Source organism: Mustela lutreola, chromosome 10 (genome assembly GCF_030435805.1).
Source record: "Mustela lutreola isolate mMusLut2 chromosome 10, mMusLut2.pri, whole genome shotgun sequence".
NCBI lineage: Eukaryota > Metazoa > Chordata > Mammalia > Carnivora > Mustelidae > Mustela > Mustela lutreola.
In genome coordinates, this window is record NC_081299.1 from 64,629,884 (window position 1) to 64,654,664 (window position 24,781).

Genomic DNA, 24,781 nt, shown 5'->3' on the forward strand with positions numbered 1-24,781 from the left:
TGGCTGTACCAGTTTGCATTCCCAGGAACAGTATAAGAGGGTTTCCCTTTCTCCACATCCTCACCAATACCTGTTGTTTCCTGTGGTGTTGATTTTAGCCATCCTGACTGGTGTGACGAGGTATCTCATTGCAGTTTTGATTTCTACTTCTCTGATGGTGAGTGATGATGAGCATATTTTAGTGTGTCTGTTAGCCATCTGGATGGCTTTGGATAGTCTTTGGGAAAATGTCTATTCATGTCTTCTGCCCATTTCTTAACTGGATTATTTGTTTCTTGGGTATTGAGTTTGATAAGTTCTTTATACATTTTGGATACTAATCCTTTATCAGATATGTCATTTGCAAATATATCTTGTCATTCTGTAGGTTGCCTTTTAGTTTTGTTGATTGCTTCCTTTGCTGTGCAGAAGCTTTTTATTTGGATGAAGTCCCAATAGTTTAATTTGGCTTTTTTTTTTTCCCTTTGCCTCCGGAGACATATCTAGTAAGAAGTTGCTACAGTTGATGTCAAAGAGGTTACTGCCTGTGTTGTCCTCCAGTATTTTGATGGTTTCCTGTTTCACATTTATGTCTTTTATCCATTTTGAATTTATTTTTGTATATGGTATAAGAAAGTGGTCCAGTTTCATTCTTTTGCATGTCCGCTATCCAGTTTCCCAACACCATTTTTGAAGACGCTGTTTTTGTTCCATTAGATATCCTTTCCTACTTTGCTGAAGATTAATTGCCTGTCTAGTCATGGGTTCACTTCTGGGTTTCCTCTTCTGTTTCATTGATCTACATGTCTGTTTTTGTGCCACTCCCATACTGTCTTGATCAGAACAGCTTTGTAATACAGCTTGGAGGCCAGCATTGTGATGCCTCCAGCATTGCTTCGTTTTTTCAAGCTTGCTTTGTCTATTCAGGGTCTTTTGTGATTCCATACAAATTTTAGGCTTGTTCTAGCTGTGAAAATGCTGATATTTTGATAGGCATTGCATTAAATGTGTAGATTGCTTTAGGTAATATGGACATTTTAACAATATTTGTTCTTCCAATCCACGAGCATGGAATGTTTTTCCATTTCTTTGGGTCTTTAATTGCTTTCCTCAGTGTTTTACAGTTTTCAGAGTACAGATCTTTTACCTCTTTGGTTAGGTTTATTCCCAGGTATCTCATGGCTCTTGATGCATTGTAAATGGGGTCAGTTCCTTGATTCTCTTTCTGCGGCTTCATTATTGGTGTATACAAATGCAACAGACTTCTGCACGTTGCTGTTGTATCCTGCAACTTTACTGAATTTGTATATCAGCAATTTTTTGGTCAGCCCAACAAGTCTTAAAACCAAAATCTGAAAGGATCAAGTTGTTTCTAAGTAACTAAACCGCATTCCAGAACAAAGCTCAAGAATATTTATAGGAATACAAAAATATCTAACACCCAACACAGTCAAAACGACGATGCGTGGAATCCAATAAAAACTACCAAACATGCAAAGAAACACCAGATGTTAGAACTAGCCACGGATGTTAAAAGTTATAATTGTAGGGGCGCCTGGGTGGCTCAGTGGGTTAAGCCCCTGTCTTCTGCTCAGGTCCTGATGTCAGGGTCCTGGGATGGAGCCCAGCATCGGTCTCTCTGCTCAGCAGGGAGTCTGCTTCCCCCTGTCTCTGCCTGCCTCTCTGCCTATTTGTGATCTCCCTCTGTCAAATAAATAAATAAAATCTTTTTTAAAAGTTATAATTGTATTTCAGATATTCAAAACCTTAGAGATATAGATTTTTTTTAAAGATGCAAGTCAAGCATCTAGAGATGAAAACTATCATGTCCGAGCTGAAAGATACCCAGGATGAGATTAACAGTGTATCCATATAGTAAAATACTATTCAGCAATGAAAAGGGCCAAATGACGGATGTGATATTGATGAATCTCAGAATAACTGGACTGAGTGAACGAATGCAGACAAAAAAGATTGCATGCTGTGTAAATCCTTTTACATGAAATTCTAGAGGATGCAAAATAATCTATAGTTAGAGAAATGTAGGATCAATGATTACCAGGTAGGGGGGCAAGAGGAAGGAATTCACTTCCAAAGGACACAAGGACACTTTTCAGGGTGATAGTTATGTTTGCTGTTTTTATTTTTATGGTGATTTCACAGGTATACAGACATAGATGTCAAAACTTACCAATTTGTACGCTTTAAATACTTATAGTATGTTGATTATAATTCAGCAAAGCTTTAGTTTTTAAAGACTAAAGAGATATGCATGTATTTAAAAAGACACTGCCCAACTCGGGACATAGAGGACTCATAAATAAAACCACATTTTTAAATATTTAAATTTTTGTAAATTTTAAAGAATGGTTTAATGTTTATATCTGTAATTTTTATTACATCTAAGTCTGTAGTGTCTACGGACTGCATCTATTGTATAGTATCTATAGCATCTAGAATAGTAACTAAAACTTGGTTTAAGGGCTATTTCGTTCTTTAGCAGTACACTGGAAAATGTCCCCCTTTCTTTTCCCCCATATTTTCATGGTTCTTTTCATTAAAAATAAAAACCCTAAGAGCTAGGAAGCACAAGGTCAATTTCAATTATCATTTTTTCCAACACTTACTTTACATATTAAGAAAACTCTACACATTTTTCTTAAGCATAAGTGAGTGACTGTACACTTGTTCCCAATACCCTTCTCCGTCTCGGTCTCGGCCGAAAAACTCTCTGAGCGTCTGCTTATGACTCAAGGGCTTTAATTCAGTTCCTGTTGACCTGCTTCATTAGAGACACAGTGTTGTGATGCCTGCCCATTCTATTTGGGAATGAACTAATTGATGTCTTCTCTTGTTCCCAACTTGTCTGTCCCGACTGTGCCCAGTTTGATGCTGACCGAGACGAGGATGAGGTGTTCTATGACATCAGCATGGCAGTTGACAGCAAGTTATTTCCAAACAAAGAAGCTGCGGCAGGTAAGTCACTGTGTCCTTCAGGCCACCGTATGGCCTGACCACCTGCCAAGTGTCTGGAGCTTTGTAGTAATATCGGAGCACAGCAATCTGCTGTGAGGCTTTAAGGATGACGCTATCCTCAGAGCTTTATACTTTCTGGTTTAAAAATAAAGGTACAAAACAAAATAGAAAAGAAGGACTCTCCATCTGGCCCTTATAGTTAATGGGTTTTTATTTTATTTATTTTTTTTTAATTTGACAGACAGGTATCACAAGTAGGCAGAGAGGCAGGCAGAGAGAGAGAAGAGGAAGCAGGCTCCCTGCTGAGCAGAGAGCTCAATGTGAGGCTCGATCCCAGGACTCTGGGATCATGACCCCAGCTGAAGGCAGAGGCTTTAACCCACTGAGCCACCCAGGCACCACATAGTTAATGTTTTTCCTCCAGTCACTGCACATGTAAATTAGTCCCAGTGTAACATAGGACGTCTGTTACTAAAATTGAAAAAACCGAATCTAGCCCATTCTTTGTGCAACAATTAAAAGTTACAGTTCCTCCAGGACTCCTTAAATGTACTAGTGTCTGCCATGCCCCCTTGGGAAAAGCCTCCCCTGTCGGAGAGCAACTCCTATCCCAGCCCACAGCTCCCGTGTTGGCTCTGTGCCTTCTCTTCCTAAGCGCTCACACCTAGAAGTTGGACGTTGTAACAGTGCGGGGCGATCACACTCCCTCCTGTAGGCAGTACTCACCGTTCTGTCCTTGACCCTTTTCTCACTCTCTTTGACTATCTGACTCTGTTCAACTCATTGTTCCTCATGATCTCAACTACCAGCTGCATGCATTTGACTCTCACACCTTCATCCCTGTCCTGACCTTTCTTCTCAGTAATGGCGTCAGTGGGTAAGGACCAAAAGAGTTCTGGGCTGTAAGGAAAAAGATTAAACACTTAAAATGTTCAACCATATTTGATTTGAAGCACCCTAAGAGTAGCTTCAAAGAAAGGCAGAATAAAGAGAAAGGCAAGGATGTAGTCTTTCTGGGCAGCCCCACCGAGAACAGATAATAATGTACACTCACCTGCCTGGTTGTCCAGTGATAGTTACAATAAGATGGCCTACAGCTGGGTAAGAAGGAATACTGAGAAGCTTGTATGATCATATAAACCAGAGTCCTGCTGCTCTGGAAGATGCTATAACACCTGGGCTTTGTAGGTCAATCCTTTATTTAGAATATTTACTTAGACATCTACCAACAAATATCTAATTGTTAGGTGTCCTCAGTTTGCCCACACAGTGGAGTAGAGGTGCTGATTTAAGCTAGCCCTTGTATTTTTTTCTAATTTTTTAAAATGTTAATTCCAGTATAGTTAACATATACAGTGTGATATTAGTATCAGTGTACAATAAAGGGGTTCAGTAATTCCATACGTGACTCAGTGCTCACCATGGTAAGTATATTCTTAATCCCCTTCACCTCTTTCCTCATCCCCCGCCCACCTCCTGTCGAGTCACCTTCAGTTTGTTCTCTGCGGTTAAGGGTCTGTTTCTTGATTTGTCTCTCTTTCTTTCCTTTGTTCATTTGTTTTCTTTCTTAAATTCCACATGTGAGTGAAATCATATGGTATTTGTCTTTCTCTAAGCGACGCATTTCAGTCAGCATTACACCCTCTAGATCCATCCATGTTGCTGCAAATGGCAAGATTTCATTCCCTTTTTATGGCTGTATATATTCCATTGTACATATATCCCACATCTTTTTTTATTTTAAACAGACTTTTTTTTTTGAAGATCCCATTCATTTATTTGACAGAGAGAGAGACACAGCGAGAGAACAAACACAAGCAGGGGGAGTAAGAGAGGGAGAAGCAAGCTTCCCGCCAAGCAGGGAGCCGAAGTGGGGCTGGATCCAGGATCCTGGGATCATGACCTGAGCCGAAGGCAGACGCTCAACGACTGAGCCACCCAGGCGCCCAGTGTTTTTGTATTCTTTGGGTACTCAGTAGACTAATTACTGGATGATAGGGTAGCTCTATTTTCAATGCTTTGAGGAACCTCCATGCTGTTTTCCACAGCGGCTACGGCCCTTTGCATTCCCACCGACAGTGGGAGGGTTCCTTTTTTTCCATATCCTTAAAGCTGCCTTCTTTAGAACACTTGACCCTCTACTTCGTGGCTCTCTAATGGCATTTCTCCAAGGCGGCCTTATCCTGTAGCCACGCAGCAGCGCTAGCCTCGGTGCTCGTGGGCAAACTGCATGCGGGCAGGTGCGGTATCCTCAGTGTGCTCCGCACCTGCCCCATAGCGGAGGTTTCCGGGGACCTCGTCTTTCTTCTCTATACCTCCAGACTTTTGAACAGCTTAGTCGGCTCACAGTCTCAGCTCCCACGAGCTCCCCTCCACGCCTCAGAAGCCTGAAAGCGGAGTCCTGCCCCAGCCTTAAAATAAGCCTGGTCTATCTATAACAGCCCTTGGTTGAGGAAGGGGGTGGGGGGAACTGTGGTAAACCAGAAACACGCGGTGCTGCCCCTACAGGAGGCAGCCTCTTGGAAGCCCCATGCTATGGTTGCCATTAAGGAACGGGCCAATGGTTGCTGGATCTTTCTCTGTTTCAACAGAAAACAGAGCCTGCATCTGTAGGTGAAATCCTCAGGCTTGTAAATGCTGCTGACTCACCCAGTCAAACAAGCCAGGTTGGTGGCCCCTGCTCTGTGAATTGCCAGCACCCAGGTTTTGTCCCTCAACTTTTCCCTTCTATCTGGTCCCTTTCTGCAGAATCTCAGCCACCCCACAGCTCCCACATCACCTCATGGCTTTCCATTCCTCTTTTAAATTTTTTAAATAAAAACTGAGCATGGGGGCGTCTGTGGGTGGCTCAGTGGGTTAAGCCTCTACCTTCGGCTCAGGTCATGATCTCAGGGTCCTGAGAGCCTGCTTCCTCCTCTCTCTCTGCCTGCCTCTCTGCCTACTTGTGATCTCTGTCAAATAAATAAATAAGTAATCTTTAAGAAAAATTTGATCGTGATGATCTGGCATGCATATACATAATGAAATGACTCCTACAGTTAAGCTAAGTAGTATATCTTCTCTTCATCTAGTCACCATTTTTCTGTATTTAATGAGAGCACCAGAAATATATTCTCTTAGCAAATTTCTGGTACTTTTTTTTTTTTGGGGGGGGGGGGTTATTTATTTATTTGACAGAGAAAGAGGGAATACAAGCAGGGGGAGTGGGCAGAGGGAGAAGAGGCTTCCTGCCAAGCAGGGAGCCCAACGCGGGGCTTGATCCCAGGACCCTGGGATAATGACCTGAGCTGAAGGCAGCTGCTTAATGACTGAGCCACCCAAGTGCCCCAAATTTCCAGTGCTTAAGACAATGTTATTAACTATAGTCATCAGGCTATACATTACATCCCTAAGATTTACTCATCCCACGTAATGCAACTTTGTATCCTTTGGCCAACATCTTCTGGTTTCCCCCACCCCCATGCCTTGATAACCATTGCTCTACTCTCTGCTTCAGTGAATTTGTTTTTAGACCCCACCCTATCAGTGAGGTCATGCAGTTTATCTCTCTTAAGGGAGCCAGGCAAAAATGTCCCTATCCTCACGGCCCATGCCAGTCGTTATTCCTCCGGAACACCTTGGGAGTACAGTCCCTGTTCTTTATCCCCACTGCACTTGTCAGGGCTTTGCCAGCCTTTGACCTCATCCCTGGTCTCTTACCTCATACCTAGCCTCTCCCATTCATTCGGAATCCTGTTGCTGTCATGGGCTCCTCGTCCAATGCAGCTCTGACTACCCTGCCTCCCCAACAAAACGAAACAAAGCAAAACCTTCAATGACTTCCCTGCAGGCTGAGCCCCAGTGTCCTTAGCATGACAGAAATACCCTTAGCTTTGCTGCAGTGGTCCTTCTCCTGCCCCAGCATCGCCTCCCCCTACCCCCGAAACCCCAACCGGCTTCCTCCAGCTCCAAGAATGTCTCAGGCACTTTCTTGTCTCTGGCCATTTGCACGAGTTACTTGGTTTCCCTGCCCCTGCGTGCATCCTCTCTACTCTCTCACGCCCAGACCCTCCTTCAGCCGGCGAGATCCTATTTTGTATCTTAGTTTAAACGTGATTTTCCTAAGGAGGCTTTCTTAGCCTCCCTCCCAGACTAGATTAGACGCTAGCATAGTTTCCTTACTTTCCTTCAGGGTGTTTATCACACTTGTGATCATATAATCCGGTATAGGACTGTTTGTTAAAAATCTATTTCCTTTATTAGAGTGCAAGACTTTATGAAGATGGAGTGTGTGTGTGTGTGTGTGTGTGTGTGTGTGTGTTTGATACGCAGTGTGAATCTCATTGGAAACACCACAGAAGCTCCTTTTCACCCAGCTGGTCACCTCAGCTGAGCCACTTGTCTGAGTATGTGGACTCATAACCTCTCCTCCTCTCTTCCGGTCTCTTTGACCTCTCTCTTTTCCTTCCTCCCCCTCCCCTGTCATGGAGTAACTGGAAAATCACTCCTGCCAGCTTGCCCCAAACAGTTCCAACTCCAGATCCCTTGAGGAGCTCACCTTCTAGTCCCAAATACCTTCCAGATATTTTTTCAAAGAAATGCAATGCTCTTCAAAGGAATTCTAATGCAAAATTCAGTAACAATTTCCATGCCTGTTGGAATAAGAGCGGGGCTCTGCGTGCCTGACGCCTGAGGCACATAGAATTTCAGGTTTGTGGAATGAATGGAGAAGATCAAGAACTGCAAAAGCAGAATGTCTATGTCCTTTTATTCTTTTTTCAGTCACCCAGTATGTATGTATGTATCAAATGCATAGAATTTCTAAGTTTTGTTCTTAAATTTAGAGTTCTAAATTAAATTTAGATGAAATACAACGCCACCTAAAGTTGCTTGCAGTGGAGCCGAAGAGACAGGACAAGGGAGAGCCTGCCTTGGGGCCGGTGGGTGGGGGGCACCAATGATGTGTTAGAGGGGCTTTATCTACAGGTCCCCTTCGCTGCCCAAGAAGCTCTGCCTTGCAGGAGTGCCCCTTGATTTGGGACTCAAAGTGGGAGGAGCACCTTCCTTAAACTTCATATTAAAGATCCATGAGAAGGAGAAAAGTCTGACATTGTCCCAGAAGGCAATATGGTTAGCTTTCCAGTACCTCTGAGGCCAATTTGTATCATCTTCCCACTTAAATTTAGGGAGACAACCTGAAAATAATCTTTCCGAAGATGATCCTACATCTGAAATGGGTGACGCTGTGTGCTCCCTGCGGGATTCTATTTCAGCTCTGTATCTACAGAAAGAATATTTTGAAATCTGAAAGAAGTCGAGAAATTCAAAATAGAGGGAAGTGAAAGCTGTACTATCACTTTCACAAAATGCCCTAATTTTGCTGTCCCTTTTGAGTTACGAGATCATTGCAGGTGTTTTATGCATTAAATGGTTCAATGAAAGAAGGCGAAAATGTGTACATATATCTACATTTACCTCCTTCTTCTGTATGTCAAACCTTAGACTATTATTAAAGGTCCCATTTTCAGCAAACCCAGCAACCAATGCTAAAAGAACATGAAAGCTATTCAGTCACTATCTGAGCTGATAATGACAGCCATTGTCTAGTGCTTCCTATGATTTATTAGTACTGTTGCCAGGAGCAACAATGTGTCAAGAAATTCCATCCCTTAATGATACAATAAAATTTCTGCTAAAAGCGTTTTGTTAGGAAAGCCAATCTCTTCTCTGTAAGCACAAGTTCTTTTTAAAAAAGGATTTTTTTCCCCCCTTAAACAAAGATTTCATTCAACCATCGCTGGAGATAGTTTTCTAACATTCTTGTTCCAGTTTAAATATTAACGTGTAATTATCTGTTAACCGGGTTGTTTAAGAGCTCTTCAAAATTTGTACTTTTTTAAAACAACTGAAAGAACAGTTTCTAATTAAATAAAATAAGTAGGACACGGGAACTAAAAGAGGCTGTACGTTTAATAAGCCTTTGTGTTCTGATCACATTGCTCGTTCCGCATGAATCACTCCAAATACCCCTGAGACGAGGGTATCGTTTGACTCCAAGTACCTATCACTACTCCTATGAGTCCACAGTGGGTAATATCCAAATTATTGATATAGACAGTGATGCTGTCTATATCAGCCACCCAGAAAGGAGCATCAGTTGTCCCAGACTGGAGTGGCACTCCTTGATTCCACTTCTGGTTCTCCCATGTTCACAGCCACCTGGTGACATGCTTCATTACCACCCATCCACTGTTACTCATTTTCTGAGAATGTGGAAGAGACGGCAGGCTCCACCACGTCCCGTCCCAGACCGTGTTGAGCGATCATATTCGTAAAGCTGTTTGGATTGTCCCTGCCGAAACTTCGGAGTAGGCAGGATACATTGGGAGCTATGACTTCTGTCTTTGATCTCACTTTCTGTAGGACCTAGCCCAAGTTATTTGACTTCTGCAAAGCTCATCTTCTTCTTTTCTAAAATGAGAGGGTGGTATTCTATGAAATACTGGTCCTAAGACTTCCATGATCCTATAATGGAAAAATGCACGTTTACTTCTGACATCTTGAATACCCCACAGTATATAAGTGCAAACTGATCCAAAATGGGCATCAAGACAATCAAATATTTTCGCTCTCAGATACACCTTATAAAATATCTTATTTAAAAGAGCAAAAGCACAAAGAAAAATTACATACAATGGCATTACTTTGTAAAATTATACATAAAATTTAAGTTCCCATATGACCCCTCTAGTCTCACTTTGTTAATAGCGTGTGGTGCGTTGTCTTGCCCACTCCTTTCTGGCAACCACCTTATTAGCAATGGACTTGGCAAGGGCTGTTCTCACAGCAGATGTGATGTGATGGAATCACCCACAGCTGTGCTCTGCACACCTATGGCAACTCCACAGTTACTTACTTTTCCAAAATTCTTAATGGGTCAAGTATCTTTGTTCTGAAAAATCTTTTTTTTTTTTAAAGAAAAAAAAAAGATTTTATTTATTTATTTGAGAGAGAGAGTGAGAGAGAGCATGAGAAGGGAGAAAGTCAGAGGGAGGAGCAGACTCCCCGCTGAGGTGGGAGCCCGATGCAGGACTCGATCCCTGGGACACCTGAGCAGAAGGCAGTGGCTTAGCCAACTGAGTCACCCAGGCACCCCTCTACTCTGAAAAATCTAATTGTCCTTTTAAGAAAGGGTAAAGATACACAAAAACAAGGTTGTTACTGCTTAGACAGTATGACAATGGGCAAGTCCTTAGTTGATTTGATAAACTGTGGGGGTAATCAGGAGTGGAAAAAAAAAAAATAACAGGAGAGATGAGAAAAGACTGTGTGGGGACAAACCTTGAAACTCTCTTTGGAAGAAAGGATGAAAGCGGCCTCTCTGGGAGAGCTCTCTATCTGAAAAGCCATGTGAGATGCTTGATGTTTTGAATGTTCATTAAACATCAGTCAATGTGTCTTCTGACCAAGAACTATTTGCAAGGACAGGTCTACAGTGAAATGTGGAGTGGTTTGTTTCTTCACAAGGACACACAGCATTTTATGGGCAGCACTGAATTCTGTCTTTCTGGCTAGTTAGGTGATATGTATTTCCTGGGGGGGGAAGAGTCATTAAAGAGGGTGATAAATCAGTTGCGCTTCAGGAGCCCCATTATGAAAATTACCAGTTTGAGTTTGAGCCGTGAGGATTAGTGGGTAAGCAAATTAATGTAACCTGTAGTATCTAGGATGGGGGAAACACCCTATTAATAACTTCAGTTAACATGACGTTTCTCATCGTCAGAGACTAAGGTGACCCAAAGCCTGGAGGAAAAACCTGTCAGGTTTTCATGGAAGGAGCAAACTCAGCCCCACTTATTTCTGGAACTTCCTTGCTCTTCTCCCACTCCACAATTTGCTCATGGTGTTCTCTCTATCTCCTTTACTGCTACACACCCCTAATCCACTCCTGCTGGACCATCCTTACTCACCCTCAAAATTCAGGCTCATAGATTTACTCCTTGTGATTAGTTCTTACTTCCATCAGCACCTCTACTTCTAGTTGGAATTAGAAGCTCTTTTTTTTTTAAAGGTTTTGTTTAATTATTTGACAGATAAAGATCACAAGTAGCCAGAGAGACAGGCAGAGAGAGAGAGAGAGAGAGAGCAGGGAAGCAGGCTCTCTGCTGACCAGAGAGTCTGATGCGGGGCTCGATTCCAGGATCCTGAGATCATGACCTAAGCTGAAGGCAGAGGCTTAAGCCACTGAGCCACCCAGGTGCCCCAACTTAGAAGCTCTTTATTTTGGTTTCTGGACCTTACTGTTGACAAATCAGTCTCCTCCACAAGACTGTCTTCTCCTTAAGGCAGGAAACAGTGTCTAGAATATCTATATTTTCTATCTAGGAGCCCAAACATGGTGCCCAACAGAGGAGAAGAGTCTAAAAATGTTTGTGAATTTAATGTAACCATAAGAAGATATGGAAACCTAGTGGGAGATAGTTTTCTATAGAAATATGCACAGACAGCCTTCATCAGGTCATCTTTTCTTTGATCTTAGGTTCGAGTGACCTTGATCCTTCAATGATGTTGGACACTGGAGAGACCATTGATACAGGCTCTGACTATGAAGATCAGGTAACTAAAGTCTAAAAATATCTCTCTATTGAAATGTTTTTAATTTTAAACTTTGTGTTTTATGAAAATTAGAATTATAAATCATTTTTGAGGTGTTTACAGGTAACAGCATGTTCCATGATAAATCATACTAACCTACAGCTTCAGCCTCCTACTCCTTCCCCATAGTTTCAAAACAGCAATTCATTAAGGAAAGGTTTGTGGTTTGAGTTACATGAGAAGGAAGTGAGGTTATGTGAGGTTCTCTAATGCAAGAATTTGCCTGTCTCTCTCAATCCCTTTCCAATCAGGAACTAACAGTATTTGCTGAGTACTAGCTACAGGCTCTGGATTCTGCTTTTCTATTTCTAACCTTTGAAAAAGGACTAATGACCAACAACAACACAGCCAAGAAGTCAAATATGTTTTCTATTTTAATAAAACCAGAGAAATTTATCTGGGTCATTTCCCTCTCAGCAGAAGAACTCTCCCTCCTGCTGTATTTTAATAATCCAAAATAGTTGGAAAATGATCTAACTCTCTAATTAGGCTTTTTGTTTAAAAAGAGGGTAATGTCTGAAACTTCCTTCTACTGCTCATCAGTGCTCCTCTGTGATGGCTGAAAGTTGAGTGAACATGAGGGTTTCCCCCCCCATCTACAATGTATATATGCCACGAATATAGCAGATAGATCTAACCAATATCCAAATGTAATGGCTGGCTATGCATTCATATTCATATTCAGAAGCTATTTTCAAGGGACATCTTGGTGGCTCAGTCAGTTAAGCATCTGCCTTCAGCTCAGGTCATGATCTTGGGTCCTGGGATGGTCCCATGTAGGGTTATGTGCTCAGTTTGAGGAGTCTGCTTCTCCCTCTCCCTCTGCCTCTCTACCCCGCTGGTGCTCTCTCACATGCACACGCTCTCACTCACTCTCTCTCTCTCTCAAATAAGTAATAAAATCTTTTTTTAAAAAAAGGAAAGAAGCCATTTTCATGAGCTTTAAGTTCTTTCTTTTATATTAAATAGCAAAGAGAAAATATTGACAAGTGATATAATAGTACTGTGTATTTCTATTTTTAGCATTTATTAACCCTTAATACATACCGAACATTGTGCCAAGTTCCTTAGTTTTATTCTCTCACTAATCCCTTACAACAGCTCTAGGAAATAGGAATTATTATCTTTATTTTATAGATAAGAAAATAAAGACTCAAAGAATAATTTGCCCACAGTTAAAAATAGTTTCACAGTGGGGAAGTGAACTTAGGGCACATTTCCTCACATCTGTGCCATACTGCCTCCTAACAGCCTCCAAGGACAGGCCACTCAGTGATAGATTTTAGGAGCCTTTTCAGTTGCTCATTCCCAAGACCCTAGCAGAGGCAAATTCCAAACATCACTACTGAAGGGCAGCTCATGATCCAAAATTACAGGCTGCATAAAGACATGAACCATTACCAGATAACCAGCTGATTCAAAAAATGGAAGGTTTCACACCCCAAGAACTAGAGCAAACAAGAAAGTCTGAAAGAAATTCCAATATAGAAATACTTAAACTATTCAAGAAGATAAAAGGAAGATAAACCATGAAACAAGTACAGAAAAGAATGGGAAGGAAGAGGCAAGAAGGAAAATGAAAGAAATAGAAATTCTAGGCACAAAAAGTACTGTCATTGAAATAAAAATTCCATTAACAGGTGGAATAGCAGACTAGACACAGCTGAAGAAACTAAATGACAGAACTGAGGAAATCGCCTTAGAATAAACCAGAAAGCTAAACAGTTGTCAAATATAAGAAACAATTCAGGAGTCACTGAGGATAGATTGATTGGGCCAACATATTCGAGAAAGAGCTCCAGGAGGAAATAGAGGAGGGATGGAGCAGAGGCTCCCTTTTATTTATTCTTTGATTTATTTTTTTATTTTAACAGATAATAGTTGAGAATTATGCGGAGATGAGAAACAACACAAGTCCCCAGGTTAAAGGAGCACATCCGGTTCTGAGCAGGATAAAAACAACGAAAACCAAACTCTTCCCTATTCTTTTTTTCATTTAGTCATTTAACAAATACTAATTGATCCCCGACGGTATGCCAGATACTGTGTAGGTACTTGAAATGTGTAATTGTAAAAAATAGGCAAGAACCGCTTACATTCTAGTGGAGAAGACAGATACTAAACCATCAACATGATAAATAAGTAAATTCTCTCGAGGTCAGAAGTGGTGAGTCCAACGAGAAAAGGAAAAGTAGAATAAGGTAAGAGGATTAGGAGTGCTGGGGTTGGGATAGTATTAAATAGGATGGCCTCATTGAAGAGGGACAACCTGGCAGGGACTTGGCATATAATGTGAAACTTAGAACACTGAAGATAAAAATAAAATATCAAAAGTCAAAAGGCATTACCTATAAAGGAACAGCAATTTTGGTGACAGTAGAGTAAAAAAAGTCAAGAGCTTGCATGTCTCAAGCACCCGTTATAAGCCAAACACTGTGTGTTATGGTTTATGTACATTACTGCTAATCCTTCCAAAAACTCAAGAAGGTAGCTCCATGTATCCCCAGTTTATAGCAGAGGACACAGAAGCTCACGGAAGTTAAGACGCCTCCCAAGACAGCCCAGCCTGTGAGCTGGGGAGTGAGGAGACAGACTTTGATCAGCTTGGCACCAAAATCTAGTTTCTCCTTTTACCATTCACAGTAAAGCCTCTATCCGGGTTGCTGATGATCTATTGCCAGTTCCAGTCGGCACTTCTCAGTTATCTTTCTGGACCTCTGCTGCATTTTATTCCCCAAACTTTTACCATAAAGTGCTGTGTGGTAAATACCTTAGGCTGTGTGAGCCGTAGGTCCCAGTAGGGATTGTTGAGCAAAGGCAAGCCATAACCCTGTGGAAACAGAGGCGTACGGCTGGGTGCCAGTAACGCTTTATGTATTGATACTGAAAGTTGAAACCCACATCGCTCTCATGGGATTTATCTCAACTATTTAAAAACATAAAACCCATTTTAAACCGAAAGGCTGTACCCAAACGGGCAGTGTGGTGGGTGTGACCTGCAGGCCGTCGTTTGCTGACCCCAGTTGTAAACCATCCTCCCAGCCTCCCGTCCCTGACACTCTCCTTTCCCTTAGACTCTCGCCTCTCTAAATTATTTATTCTGCGCTAAATACTGCACATTCATTACCTCATTCTATCCTCAATTATAGGAATTAGATATTATTATAATAGTGTTATAGTTTATGAAAATATTGTCATTCATTCTATTATTATCATATCATTTTATATTATATAAAATATAATTATTTTATTTATAATATAAATTTTATTGATTTATATTATTATATTTGTGGTATAAATTTTATTTATATATTTCATATAATATATAAAAATATAATTATTTTATATTTTTATATGATTATTTTATCATTATAATTATATAGTTATTATGTTGTCATATAATAATATATTATTATTATAGTCCTTTCCAATAAGGAAACTGAGATACAGAGAAATTAAGCAGTTTATTCAAAGCTACACAGCTGGCAAGAGGTAAAGACAGAATTCAGACACAGCCATCTGACTCCAGAGCCAGGACCAGCACAGACAGGCCGGGGTCTGCTGTAGTAACAAATAAAACTCCAAATCTGAGCACTTGCCTTCCAGAGGCTCCTCTATATGAAGCCTCTGGAAGGCAAGGGATCATGGATCTTTTGGAAGATGGACCTGCTCTTAATTACATGAATTTGGTAGGCAGCCGCAGTCCCTGGCCCTTCCCACATACAGCAAGGCTGGCAAAAGGAGCTTGCTTAGACATCCAGGAATGCAGGGATGAATTTGGTGAGCACTGAGTCAGCCTCAGCCACGTATCTCTTGCCCTGTTCTGTGTTCACTCTCTCGGCGCTCCTCCTACTTGTCAATCTACTAGTTCTTGGTGTCCTTGCTGAACTGCTCTCTGCTGGTCCCTTCTTTAAATGTGAATGTTTCCCGGCATCTGTGGCCCCTTTAGTCCTCACTGAACATGTTCTCCTTTAAAAAGCTCAACCACAGCCACGATCTACTCCACTCAGGGCACCCAGGTGAGTTCCCATTGCGTATGTCTGCCTGCTAAACAGCACTGCTTGGATTTCCCATGTGCCTCTCAAACTCAACACATCCAGACCCAAAATCCCCATCCTCCCCCACAAAATCTGCTTGTCCTTCTGTTTTCCCTATTTCTGTTAATGATACCTTCAGCCTGCCAGCTGCTCAAGCCAGAGACAGGATGTCTTCATAGTCTCCTTCCTTTCTCCCCCACCCTACATCAGTTTGGTCAAGAAGCCAGTCAGTTCTCCTGTACAGAAATCGGTCCTTTCACTCTGGTGCCACTGCCACAGCCCTGGTTGGTTCCCTTAGCCTTCCTCCCTGGGATCACAGAGATAGTCTCCTAACCAGTCTCCCTGCCCCAGCCTCCTCACCCCTCATAATGGTATTGTTGAAAAACAAAGCCAGTCATGGGATCCTGCTTCTTAAACACTTTTTGCGCTCCAGCTACATTAAGGCATCTTCAATTCCCCCAAGTGGATTGTGATTTACACGGTCCCTTTTCTCCGTGTGGAAGCTTCCCCAACCATATCATGCCTATCCCAGATAACCACACTCATGCACCATCAAGGCCATGCTTCTTCTCAAGGAAGCCTTTCTCTTGTTACATGTTCAGTTCACCTTCTCAGGGAGCCCAGGACACCCTATGTTGTAATATTCTCTGGCATTGAAGGGATTGTGTTCTCTTCTAGTTGTCCTCTATGCCTGCCACACAGCCTGACATGCAGCATATCCCCAATAACAGTCCACTTTTAAAAGCCCATAAAATGTCTTCAGTTCTTCTTCTGAATATGTAATTTTTGATAACTTGTTAACTCATGCTAATAACTCTTCTGAGCCTGGGTTTCCTCTTCTAGAAAATGGTGGTGATAACCTCACTTGGAAGTACTGTTGGGAGAGGAACACAGGGTAGGGGACCTTGTACAGAACAAATGCTCCATAAATGTAAACCCTTCTTTCCCCTCCCCCAAACCCAGGTTGGACTGAACTTTTCAGACATCACTGCCTTTCTGTGTTTGACAAAGGCCCCTATGTCCTTAGCTAAAGGAATGCTAATTGAGCACTTCTGCTTTTCATTCTGGCATGTAGGAACATAATCATAATCCGTGTTTCCTAACACATAAAAAGCTGAATAGACTGAAAACTCAACAGTTCTTAGATCTCTCAGAGACTCGTGAGGTCACAAGGCAAACCACTGTACCAGAAATTGGAGAGACAGACAGGCAGAGTCAAAAAAATAATAATAATAATAATCAAAAGAGTAGAAACCCATAAGCAAGAACCTCACCAGGACCAATGCCAGTGTAGGAAAACCTAACTGTAATTGACAAATTATGGGAGGCTCAGTGTGGGCAGGTATAAAAGTTAAAAACCCCAGGGGGAGCCAATCATAGGGGTCCCCACACTTTCGTGAGTTTTATCTCCAGGAGCTCTATCAGGTCCTCAGCGTGAATAGCAAAGAAAAATCATTTAGTGCTTCTGGCAAGGGGGAAAGGGGGGAAAGGAACCATTTTGAAATACATCAGAGCCCTCTGTTCTTAATAAGTCCTGCTCCCAGAAGAAACTATTTTATTAGAACCTAACTTGCTGGGATTTTATCAGAACCTACCCTACCTGGGAGAACAAAAATACCTAACTCTGGCCCCCACACCCTAACTATCCTGTCCCACCTAAAAGGGGGGAAAACCTAAGATACACTGGTGAAGTTCATAGTCCAGGAGCTCACCAAAAGACTAAGACCTAATCATAGGTCTCTCTGTATTTCACAGAATGTTTCCTTTGCCCCCTCACCTTACCACTACATTACTAAAAGTTTATATATTTCAGTTTCTTTTATGTAGTACATCATGTCCACCTTTCAACAAAAAATTACAAGGCATACTAGAAGACAGAAACACATTTGAAAAGCATGAGAACAAGAGTAATAAATGGCAGGTTACTGGACTTGTCAGAACAGGATTTTTTCTAAAAAGTATGATGAATCATGTTGAGGGCTTAAGTGGAAAAAGCAGACAACATACAAGAATGAATAATATGCAAGGTAATGTAAGCAGAGAGATGGAAATCCTAAGAAATGCCAAAAAGAAATGCCAGAGATCAAAAACACTATAACAGAAATGAAAAATGCCTTTGATAGGCTCATTAGTAAGCTGGACGTGGCTAAGGAAGAAAATCTGAACTTGAGGATATGACAATAAAAACTTCCAAAACCAAAAGGTACAGAGATAGAAGACAGAAAACAAAAACAAACAAACAAAAACCCAGAACATTCAAGAACCATGAGACAATTACAAAAGATGAAATATATAAATATATTCAAACTGCAAAAAAAAAAAAAAAGATAAAGAAAAGTCTTGAAAAAAGCATGAGAAAAAATACACCTTACTTATAGAGAAGCAAAGATAAGAAAGACATTCAACTTCTCAGAAAATATGCAAGAAAGAAAGAGAGTAGAGTAAAATACTTAGTGTATAAAGGGAAAAAAATGTTTAAACCTGGAATTCTGTATCCTACAAAATTATGTTTCAAAAGTGAAAGAGCAAAACACTTCCTCAAACAAAATTTGAGGGAGTTTGTTGCCAATAGACCTGCCTTGCAAGAAATATTAAAAGAAATTCTCTAAAGGGAAAGGAAGTGATTTAGATTAGGAATTGGCATCTACATAATAAAGAAAGGAAAAATATTAGAGAATGAATAAATGAAGGTAAAATGAAAACTTTTATTTTTTTTAATTCTCAGTTGATCTAACAGATAATAGTTTGTTCAAAATAATAATAGCAATGATGTGTTCAATTATGCATGCTTATGTGTAAGTGAAATGAATACAGCAATGATACAAGGCATGGCAGGAAGAATTAAGAATATTTTGTTATTATAAGCCATTCTCACTGTCCACTTATTTGAAAGTTGACTTGGGTTCTTTTAAATGTATATTGCAAACTCTAGGGCAGCCACTAAAAAGTTTAAAAAGAAGAATAATTGATATTCTAAGAAAGGAGAGAAAATAGAATCATTTAAAATCTCAATTAAATGATTTAAAGCTCAGTTAAAACAATGAAGGCAGAAAAGGATTGGAAGCCAAAAATAGAAACAAAGAAAATGGGCAATAAATAGAAAACAGTAACAAATGTGGAGATATTAATCCAACTGTATCAACAAACACTTTAAATGTCAGTGATCATGGGACATCTGGCTGTCTCAGTCAGAAGAGCATGCAACTCTTTATCTTGGGATCAGGAGCTCAAGCCCCACGTTGGGTGTAAAGATTACTAAAAAAAAATAAATGAACAAATAAACAGAAATGTCAGCAATATAAAAATACTAAGTAAAAGACAGGGATTTTCAGAGTGGTTCAAAAAAATGAGACCCAAATACATGTTGTCTCCAAGAAACCTACTTAAGTATAAAGACACTTGTAAAGTAATGTAAACAGATGGAGAAAAATACACCATGCTATCCCTAACCAAAACAAAACAAGAGAAGCTATATGAATTTCAGACAGAGCAAACTTAAGACCAAATAAATTTATCAGGGATAAAGAAGAGAGGCATCAGTATTCAAGAAGACGTAACAATCCTTAATGAATATGCTCTGAACAACCAAGTGGGTCCAGGCTCACTGTTTATCCAAGTCCTTGATCCCACTGCTTCCACCTCTCTAGGACCTTGATACATTAACTGATATGGCTCCATCTTTCTCAAGGCTCTCATCCTCAAAGTATCTTTCTTTTTCTCTATCTAACAACCCAACATTTCTACTTTGAAGAAAGGAGCAGTCAGCAGCACCAAGTGTCATGGGAAGCCCAAGTGGGAGACTATCTTTTTTCTCCATTTTCCCTCAAAACCAAACTGTAAAAACAAAGTCAGTTCCTCTGCTCCATGACTTTACCTCCCAATCTACCCTGGAAACCAGCTTCTGCCTACCCTGTTTCTCTAAGAGACTATCAAAAATCATCTCATTACTGCCAAGTCAGTAAGTCATTTACAATGTATAGAATCCAAAACACTGATGACACTTTCTACTTTCTTAAAACTTTCAGATCCCTTGGCTTATGCCACTTCTATGGCCTCTTTTTTTTTTTTTTTTTTTTTGTCTTCTTCCCTCATTATGGTCTGTGATATGAGAGGAGCCTGGAGAGTGGTCTTTGTAGAGCAGCTATGTGTTTTGACTTGATTCTAAGATCCGTGGGAAGCCTTGAAGAGTTGTTTTGTTTTGTTTATGGCAGGAGTATACGGGGGAGTCTATGTAACATAATTACATTTCTTTTTTTTTTTTTTAATTGCTCTTGGGGCGCCTGGGTGGCTCAGTTGGGAAGAGTCTGCTTTTGGCCTGGGTCATGATCTCAGGGTAATGGCATCAAGCCCCACATTGGGCTCCCTGCTCAGTGGGGAGCCTGCTTCTCCCTCTGCCTGTCACTCCCCCTACTTGTATGCATTCTCAATCTCTCTCTGTCTCTCTCTGTAAAATGAATAAATAAATAATCTTCTAAAAAAAATTTTAAAAAGATTGCTCTTGCTGCAATGTGAAGAACACATTGAAGGAAGGCAAGCGTGGCTCTAGGGCGGATTCAGCGGTCCTGAAAAGAGACGACAGGTAGTGCCTTGCACCAAAATGGTGGAAGAGACAGACAGAAAGGGATTTATTTGAGAGGTACTTGTGAGGCAAAATTAACAGAACTTCCTATTAAAATGGATATGGGAGCCAACAGGGAATGAACCTTGGAAAAAAATGCTTGGTTTCTAACTTGTACAGCTGGGTAGATGGTAGTGGCATTCACTGAGAAAGAACACTAAGAAAACACCAGTTCTGAAAGGAAAGAGCATGAGTGTAATTTTAGACATGTGAGTTCAAAATGCCTTAATGTATCCAAGTAGAGAATTCAAGTGAACAATTGAATATACAAATCTGGTGCTCAGAGGAAAGATCTGGGCTGGAAATAGATTATTTGTGAGCTTCTGAATATAGGTAGAATGTGAAGCTGCATATGGAGAGGGTACTTAAAGAGAACAGACGAGAAGAGAAGAGGGTGTACCACTGAGCAATGAGGACATTTAAGGACCAGGTAGAGAGGAAGATGGGGCAGGAAAAAGATGTCAAAGGAGCTGTTAGAGAGACAGGAGGAAAGTCAGAGGAATGCAGTGTTCCAAAAACCAAACAAAACAGTATTTCAAGAAGCAGAGAGGGTCAAATGTTGATGAGACGATCAAGAGGGAGAATGGAAAATGGCCATTGTATATAGAAACATGGAGGAAACTGTTGACCTTACAAAGCACTGTTGGGGAAGTTGTTCTTTGTTAGTTTGTAATAGAAGTCAACTGAACATGTTTAAAAGCTCACAGGAAGGATCCACTCGTTAGGGAGAAGGAAAATATACAAGACAGAAGGTTCCTCTGAATGCAGGAGGATTGGGTTCTGAGGTCAGGTGTGTAATGTGGGAAGTTAATATGTTCCTGTCAGATGTCTTGCAGAGGCAGAGCCATCTGTTGAGAGACGCTGAGATTTGAAGCAAGTAGAGGTTTGCCTTGTAGAATCCAGTGGAGAGAGAACTAAGGAAACACAGCAGACCTGGCAAGCAGTCAGGGACTCCATTTGACATTTGTGCCTAGAAATTTATCTTGACTGATCTATCCTTCTCCCCTTTTTTTTTTCTTTCCATTCATTTAGGAAATGCTTATTGGGTACCATATTGGTGCTAGACACTCTTCTAGACACTAATGATACAGAGTGCTGTGGAACTCCCTTGGGGCACAGAGAGTTGGAGTTGTACCCAATATGTACTGCAAGCAGAGAGAGCACAGCATCAGCCCTGGTGGGCCCAGGACAAGAAGGAAAGTGGGCAGAAGACAGTCAGGGGGCAAAGTCCAGAAGAACTGGCAGTACCTTTGACTTCTTTAAAAATATAACACTATGGGGCGCCTGGGTGGCTCAGTGGTTAAGCCGCTGCCTTCGGCTCAGGTCATGATCTCAGGGTCCTGGGATCGAGTCCCGCATCGGGCTCTCTGCTCAGCAGGGAGCCTGCTTCCTCCTCTCTCTCTCTCTCTCTCTCTGCCTGCCTCTCTGCCTACTTGTGGTTTCTCTCTGTCAAATAAATAAATAAATAAATCTTTAAAAAAAAAAAAAAAAAATATAACACTATGTCACAAATATGAGCTAACTCTTTATTAAAAAGGATATTTTATCCTGCAATCCTGGCAATCCTGCAAGGATTTCAAATCCTCCTCCTTCTTCCTTGAGCTCTTCTCTAATAATAAAAGTAAACATTCATTTCTTGCCTGCCCCACTGAACAGCAGGAGCACTTGAGGCTTATACCCCTCCGTCCTAGCACTTGATTATATTTAATCTCGTATTTCATTATAGACTGTCTCCTGTCAGTCCTTGATGGTCTCCTAGGCACAACCGTTATGAAAAAGAACACAGACCTTGGAGGCAGTCAGACCTGGTTTAGAGCCAATGTTGCATGTATGGAGGTCCAAGTTACTTAATCTCTTCAAGCCTGAGTGTCTTCACCTATAAAGATGGACGTAATTCCTTACAGGCTATTTAGATTAAACAAGGGGCACCTGGGTGGCTTAGTTGGTCGAAGGTTCAACTCTTGATTTCCACTCAGGTCATGATCTCTGGGTCATGGATCGAGCCCTGGCCTCATTTTCTGTTTGAGATTCTTTCCCTTTCCCTCTACCTCCCCTTCTACTACTCTCCCCACTCACTCTCTCTCTAAAATAATACATAAAATCTTTAAAAGAATAGGTTAAGTGAGAATCTACGGAAGGATGCCTGGCACCGTAAACCATCCTTTTCTTTCTTTCCTTCTCAGAAAGGAGGACCCTATGATGTAATTGTTCTGTGCCTACTCTCCTGTGACAGGGACACCGTCAGAATCAAAATAGACTTTTTAATAATAATAAATAATAATAATAATAATAATAATGTAAAATAGACACACAAACCCTGTTATCTGTTCTGGCTGGGGAATGTGGCATTATGATTTTACTCATTTTGTGTGTGTGTGTGTGTGTGTGTGTGTATACACTGAATTAACAAAGTGATATTTACCTTCTAAATCAAGAACAACTTCATTGAGCCAAAGCATGTGTTGGTTTGTATTTGTAAGGCTGGTTCAAACACTGGTATTCCCAAACCAGTATAGTTGAGTAACAAGGCAGTTTTCATAATTTGGGCACTTATTAACTTGTAGCCGCCATGCTGAGTCCTGTTCTAATGTGCAGATCAAGCTTTTGTGGCAAGTCCTACAAAGGCCCAGCTGAAGCTAGAAAAAAAGAATGGCCAGTTTTCCCTCTCAGCTCTGCAGTAAGTACTTGTTTCTTGGTAGCAAAAACTGTTGGTGGCCCACTGAAATAATAAAGGAGAGACACTGGAGAGGAACCAAGATCAGAAAGTTGTAAATCTAGCTTTTCCCAAGCACCAACACAGAAATACCTGCTGTGGGTTGCAGCCGCCAGCTCTCCTTGGCTGTCTTCATGGGCCATGGGGAGTTGGAGCTAATTGATTCTGGAAGAAGAAAGACTAATCCTGTTTGTAAATGTCATAAGTTAATCAGAATATATTTCCACTATTCTTGACCCCTGACAGAGTCAGAGATGTCCTTCGTATTTTCAGTGTAGACATTAAATATTCAACAGCAATATTATATCGCATAGGTTGCCAATTTGGGCTGGAGTTCAATAGATTTCCACACTCTGAAAATGTAAAGTAAATGCCTCATCACTATGCACGTCTAGCGTGCCCCTCACAGGACTATGCGACAAATCTTTGCAGAAGGTAATAAGAACTGATAGAATTCCTCATTTCAAGGCAGTAGAATATGCTCCCGAGGTAAAAACATATGAAAGGCTGATCGGTAGAGACCGATTGCTTTCCTCTTTTCAAAAACCCTATTATTCTTGTCAGACAGGTTTGGTCATTAATCTCACAAACTCCTGTGACATCCTATTAGCTGGAGTAATCTTGAATACCTTGTCATTTTGAAGGCACAATGAAAATATTTGTGCTAACACAATAGTATCCCTGCCTAATAAAGGGATGGAAATAAGAACTGTGTATGATCTGTCACCTGATGTGCCTTGGAGCCTCAAAAACAGGAAACTGTCATTAGTGGGAAACCAAACAAGCTTCTCGGATTACGGCGTAATTACAGAAGTAGGGGTGGGGAGAGAGAACCCGACCTGAAAAGCAGAGGTTTGCACAGACTTCAATGCAAGTGGCAGGGACCCATGGGATGAGGGTACCCTTTGGTCTTTGGAGTCGGTTACCAAGCAGCAGTATTCATCACCCACTTACTGATGATCTTCCTCTTTCTATGGGGTGTTGGATCACAGTGTATATCCGTATATCAGTTTTCCTAGGGAATCCCTCTTTTGATTTGGGATGGCGGCTGTGGCTCCAGCACGTGAAGACCCCAAGCTTGGAGTCTGAATGGGTCTGAGTTCTGGTTCTGCCACTTCATGGCTTGGTGATGTTGGCACATCGGCTTACTACTCTGAGCCTCAGTTTGCAAATCTATAAAATGAAGACAATAATGTGAAGATAAAAGAGCTGATTTCTATCAAGGCATTCTATCAAATGGAAAACACTGTAGATGCAGTTTTGCAGACGTGATTATTAACTGTACATTTCTCATGTCCTCTTTTGAATGTAGAGAGAAAACACATGAGGGAACAATATTACCACTTAGTTTTTAAAGGACCCCAAGAAAAGACTAAAATAGTAAAAACAAAGAATGTGTTTGGGATTCCAATAACATTCTAGAAGTTTGGGGCAGACTTCCCTAACTTTGAACAGCCCTTGTTGCTATTTTCAGCATAGCTCTTGTCACCTGGATTATGGCTTTCTGTGTACGTGTCTTTCTCCTCTAGTAGATGAAACCCTCGGACACAGACAATGTAGACAATGTCTACTTTATTAAATTCAGTTCTTTGCATAATGCCTGATACAATATAGGAGGGTAATCAGACATACTTTCTCTATGAGGAGAATGAAGAATTTCATAGGGCATAGGAGTGTTCTTTAAAAACGTAACCCCGTTAGGAGTGAAACATATTAAGTTCCTGTCAGTCATGGACCCTGAAGTGGGAAGGAATGCCTCATCGTCAGCCAGAGGGGGTGCTCTCCGTTACAACCAGGGGTGCACAGTAGTTAAAACCATAGGCT

General features: G+C 41.1%; 1 protein-coding gene and 1 long non-coding RNA gene across 3 annotated transcripts in view; one reads left to right on the plus strand and one right to left on the minus strand.

The window, feature by feature from the left end:
* Window positions 1-24,781, plus strand: part of AK5 (adenylate kinase 5) — a 242,553-nt gene that overhangs the window by 129,460 nt on the left and 88,312 nt on the right. For both annotated transcript variants that reach the window (XM_059137808.1, XM_059137807.1), the window contains exons 7-8: window positions 2,865-2,955; window positions 11,474-11,550. In XM_059137808.1, the coding sequence (XP_058993791.1) occupies window positions 2,865-2,955; window positions 11,474-11,550 (168 nt within the window). The remainder of the gene's footprint in view (window positions 1-2,864; window positions 2,956-11,473; window positions 11,551-24,781) is intronic.
* Window positions 22,642-24,781, minus strand: part of LOC131810170 (uncharacterized) — a 37,095-nt gene continuing 34,955 nt past the window's right edge. The window contains exon 3 of the long non-coding RNA XR_009345459.1: window positions 22,642-24,130. This is a non-coding gene — a long non-coding RNA (uncharacterized LOC131810170). The remainder of the gene's footprint in view (window positions 24,131-24,781) is intronic.